At 39.1% G+C, this 4,959-nt stretch overlaps 2 protein-coding genes across 2 annotated transcripts; both read right to left on the reverse strand.

Moving 5' to 3' along the window:
- Window positions 1-1,130: 1,130 nt before the first annotated feature.
- On the reverse strand, window positions 1,131-1,763 carry LOC138310852 (putative uncharacterized protein DDB_G0271606). The gene has a single exon (XM_069252181.1). The coding sequence runs from the start codon at window positions 1,761-1,763 to the stop codon at window positions 1,131-1,133; it is 633 nt and encodes a 210-aa protein (XP_069108282.1).
- A 1,006-nt stretch (window positions 1,764-2,769) lies between these two features.
- Window positions 2,770-3,606, reverse strand: LOC138310853 (putative uncharacterized protein DDB_G0271606). Its single transcript, XM_069252182.1, has one exon. The coding sequence runs from the start codon at window positions 3,604-3,606 to the stop codon at window positions 2,770-2,772; it is 837 nt and encodes a 278-aa protein (XP_069108283.1).
- Window positions 3,607-4,959: the final 1,353 nt, after the last annotated feature.

Genomic DNA, 4,959 nt, shown 5'->3' on the forward strand with positions numbered 1-4,959 from the left:
AAGTATGAAATATTGGCAAAAAATTTACCATTTTTGAGCTTAAAATCTTTTTTTTTCATTTCCTGCATAGATATCACTACATTATTGGATTATTTGGTCCTGATATGTATAATTTGTTCTATTGTGATCATTTTGATACCCCTTTGGTCTAATTCGGTTGAAAAATGTAAATGTTGTGACTATTTTTCAATTTTTAGTGAAATTCGAGATGGCGGCCATCTTGATGATGTCATAACCGGAAGTTCATCCCAAAATATTGGTTCGAAGGTTTGGGGAGGGGGGGTGCATGTTGGACCCTCCTAGCCCATGATCTTTATGGAAACCTGGTGACCATTCAGTATTGAAATTATAGTTTTCAGTATCATTGTTATATGTGCTTTTTGGCGTTTGTTATGATGGTATTGTTGTTTTTGTTGCTGTTGCTACGTGTATTTATTATATGGGTTATAGACTTAGAAATGTCCGTATGGTAGTAGTCGTTTGTTATAGTAGTAAAATAAAAATCATATCGTTGCTTTTATTATTATTAATACTAGCAGTAATTGACAATGACATATTCTACTATCAACGTGAGTTTTGTCTGTTGTCGTTCATTCTACTAGTAAAATGTCGCTGTTGTTGTCCGTTGTCGTTCATTCTACTAGTAACATGTCCCTGTTGTTGTCGGTTGTCGTTCATTCTACTAGTAACATGTCGCTGTTGTTGTCTGTTGTCGTTCATTCTACTAGTAACATGTCGCTGTTGTTGTCTGTTGTCGTTCATTCTACTAGTAACATGTCGCTGTTGTTGTCTGTTGTCGTTCATTCTACTAGTAACATGTCGCTGTTGTTGTCTGTTGTCGTTCATTCTACTAGTAAAATGTCGCTGTTGCTGTCTGTTGTCGTTTCATTCTACTAGTAACATGTCGCTGTTGTTGTCGTTCATTCTACTAGTAACATGTCGCTGTTGTTGTCTGTTGTCGTTCATTCTACTAGTAACATGTCGCTGTTGTTGTCTGTTGTCGTTCATTCTACTAGTAACATGTCGCTGTTGTTGTCTGTTGTCGTTCATTCTACTAGTAACATGTCGCTGTTGTTGTCTGTTGTCGTTCATTCTACTAGTAACATGTCGCTGTTGTTGTCTGTTGTCGTTCATTCTACTACTAGTAACATGTCGCGCTGTTGTCTGTTGTCGTTCATTCTACTAGTAACATGTCGCTGTTGTTGTCTGTTGTCGTTCATTCTACTAGTAACATGTCGCTGTTGTTGTCTGTTGCCGTTCATTCTACTAGTAACATGTCGCTGTTGTTGTCTGTTGTCGTTCATTCTACTAGTAACATGTCGCTGTTGTTGTCTGTTGTCGTTCATTCTACTAGTAACATGTCGCTGTTGTTGTCTGTTGTCGTTCATTCTACTAGTAACATGTCGCTGTTGTTGTCTGTTGTCGTTCATTTTACCAGTAACATGTCGCTGTTGTCTGTTGTCGTTCATTCTACTAGTAACATGTCGCTGTTGTTGTCTGTTGTCGTTCATTCTACTAGTAAAATGTCGCTGTTGCTGTCTGTTGTCGTTTATTCTACTAGTAACATGTCGCTGTTTTTGTCTGTTGTCGTTCATTCTACTAGTAACATGTCGCTGTTGTTGTCTGTTGTCGTTCATTCTACTAGTAAAATGTCGCTGTTGTTGTCTGTTGTCGTTCATTCTACTAGTAACATGTCGCTGTTGTTGTCTGTTGTCGTTCATTCTACTAGTAACATTCCGCTGTTGTTGTCTGTTGCCGTTCATTCTACTAGTAACATGTCGCTTGTTGTTGTCTGTTGTCGTTCATTCTACTAGTAACATGTCGCTGTTGTCTGTTGTCGTTCATTCTGCTAGTAACATGTCTCTGTTGTTGTCTGTTGTCGTTCATTCTACTAGTAACATGTCGCTGTTGTTGTCTGTTGTCGTTCATTCTACTAGTAACATGTCGCTGTTGTTGTCTGTTGTCGTTCATTCTACTAGTAACATGTCGCTGTTGTTGTTCTGTTGTCGTTCATTCTACTAGTAACATGTCGCTGTTGTTGTCTGTTGTCGTTCATTCTACTAGTAACATGTCGCTGTTGTTGTCTGTTGTCGTTCATTCTACTAGTAACATGTCGCTGTTGTTGTCTGTTTTCGTTCATTCTACTAGTAACATGTCGCTGTTGTTGTCTGTTGTCGTTCATTCTACTAGTAACCTGTCTCTGTTGTTGTCTGTTTTCGTTCATTCTACTAGTAACATGTCGCTGTTGTCTGTTGTCGTTCATTCTACTAGTAACATGTCGCTGTTGTTGTCTGTTGTCGTTCATTCGACTAGAAACATGTCGCTGTTGTTGTCTGTTGTCGTTCATTCTACTAGTAACATGTCCCTGTTGTTGTCTGTTGTCGTTCATTCTACTAGTAACATGTCGCTGTTGTTGTCTGTTGTCGTTCATTCTACTAGTAACATGTCGCTGTTGTTGTCTGTTGTCGTTCATTCTACTAGTAACATGTCTCTATTGTTGTCTGTTTTCGTTCATTCTACTAGTAACATGTCGCTGTTGTTGTCTGTTGTCGTTCATTCTACTAGTAACCTGTCTCTGTTGTTGTCTGTTTTCGTTCATTCTACTAGTAACATGTCGCTGTTGTTGTCTGTTGTCGTTCATTCTACTAGTAACATGTCGCGCTGTTGTCGTTGTCTGTTGTCGTGTTTGTCGTCATTCTACTAGTAACATGTCGCTGTTGTTGTCGTTCATTCTACTAGTAACATGTCGCTGTTGTTGTCTGTTGTCGTTCATTCTGCTAGTAACATGTCGCTGTTGTTGTCGTTCATTCTACTAGTAACATGTCGCTGTTGTTGTCTGTTGTCGTTCATTCTACTAGTAACATGTCGTTGTTGTTGTCTGTTGTCGTTCATTCTACTAGTAACATGTCGCTGTTGTCTGTTTTCGTTCATTCTACTAGTAACATGTCGCTGTTTGTTGTCTGTGTCATTCATTCTACTAGTAGTAACATGTCGCTGTTGTTGTCTGTTGTCGTTCATTCTACTAGTAACATGTCGCTGTTGTTGTCTAATTTCGTTCATTCTACTAGTAACATGTCGCTGTTGTTGTCTGTTGTCGTTCATTCTACTAGTAACATGTCGTTGTTGTTGTCTGTTGTCGTTCATTCTACTAGTAACATGTCGCTGTTGTTGTCTGTTGTCGTTCATTCTACTAGTAACATGTCGCTGTTGTTGTCTGTTGTCGTTCATTCTACTAGTAACATGTCGCTGTTGCTGTCTGTTGTCGTTCATTCTACTAGTAACATGTCGCTGTTGTTGTCTAATTTCGTTCATTCTACTAGTAACATGTCGCTGTTGTTGTCTGTTGTCGTTCATTCTACTAGTAACATGTCGCTGTTGTTGTCTGTTGTCGTTCATTCTACTAGTAACATGTCGCTGTTGTTGTCTGTTGTCGTTCATTCTACTAGTAACATGTCGCTGTTGTTGTCTGTTGTCGTTCATTCTACTAGTAACATGTCGCTGTTGTTGTCTGTTGTCGTTCATTCTACTAGTAACATGTCGCTGTTGCTGTCTGTTGTCGTTCATTCTACTAGTAACATGTCGCTGTTGTTGTCTGTTGTCGTTCATTCTACTAATAACATGTCGCTGTTTTTGTCATGTTGACGTTGTCGTTTGCTTGATTTTTTTCAGTTGATATAAAAATATACAATTGTTTCCATGGTTACGAAGACACTGTTTCTCGTTGATCATCAGTAGTAGGTAAGCCATTGGGAACTGTTGACCGAAGTCATAGGGAACTGTTGACCGAAACCTTTTTGAACTGTTGACCGAAGCAATTGGGAACATGTCGCTGTTGTTGTATGTTGTCGTTCATTCTACTAGTAACATGTCGTTGTTGTTGGTCTGTTGTCGTTCATTCTACTAGTAACATGTCGCTGTTGTTGTTTGTTGTCGTTCATTCTACTAGTAACATGTCGCTGTTGTTGTCTGTTGTCGTTCATTCTACTAGTAAAATGTCGCTGTTGCTGTCTGTTGTCGTTCATTCTACTAGTAACATGTCGCTGTTGTTGTCTGTTGTCGTTCATTCTACTAGTAACATGTCGCTGTTGTTGTCTGTTGTCGTTCATTCTACTAGTAACATGTCGCTGTTGTTGTCATGTTGACGTTGTCGTTTACTTGATTGTTTTCAGTTGATATAAAAATATACAATTGTTTCCATGGTTACGAAGACACTGTTTCTCGTTGATCATCAGTAGTAGGTAAGCCATTGGGAACTGTTGACCGAAGTCATAGGGAACTGTTGACCAAAACCTTTTGGAACTGTTGACCGAAGCAATTGGGAACTGTTGACCGAAGTCATTGGGAACTGTTGACCGAGAATTGTTGACCGATGCAATTGGGATCTGTTGACCGACGCCATTGGGACTTGTCGACCGAAGGCAAAGGTGGAAGTGAACAGCTGACTCGGTCTTTCCTTCAAGCCAACGGGCAAAAGCTTCAACCTATATTCAGTAAGAATCTTGGATGTCATAGAATAGCAGAAAAGGAGACCCTCCTCTGTCTCAGTTGCTACTACCGCTGATATCAGCGGCTGTAGAAGCTTTATACAAAGTCATGTAATCTTCCTTAAAAGCCCATTTATTTGTTTTGACATAGACAAATTGTTGAAGATATTAACATATTAGTATATAATTGTTAAATTTCGCGGGTGTGCAGTTTCGCGATTTACTAATGGTAACTTATTTGTGTTGGATGAATTTCGCGAATTAGCTTCGTAACTTGAAAAACCATGAATTTTACGAAATGGAAAGGGTGTGGCATAATTACTTATATACGTATTATCGACTCCCGCGGATTTTTGCAGTGATGAGTACAACTTTCTTCGCTAGACAAGAGGAGTAGATGGATTGTGGTCCTTGGATAGCGAAGATGTAATTAGAAGTGCTTAGGGTAAATTTATGAAATTTGAGTAATTTTAAC

This window comes from Argopecten irradians, chromosome 16, assembly GCF_041381155.1.
Source record: "Argopecten irradians isolate NY chromosome 16, Ai_NY, whole genome shotgun sequence".
NCBI lineage: Eukaryota > Metazoa > Mollusca > Bivalvia > Pectinida > Pectinidae > Argopecten > Argopecten irradians.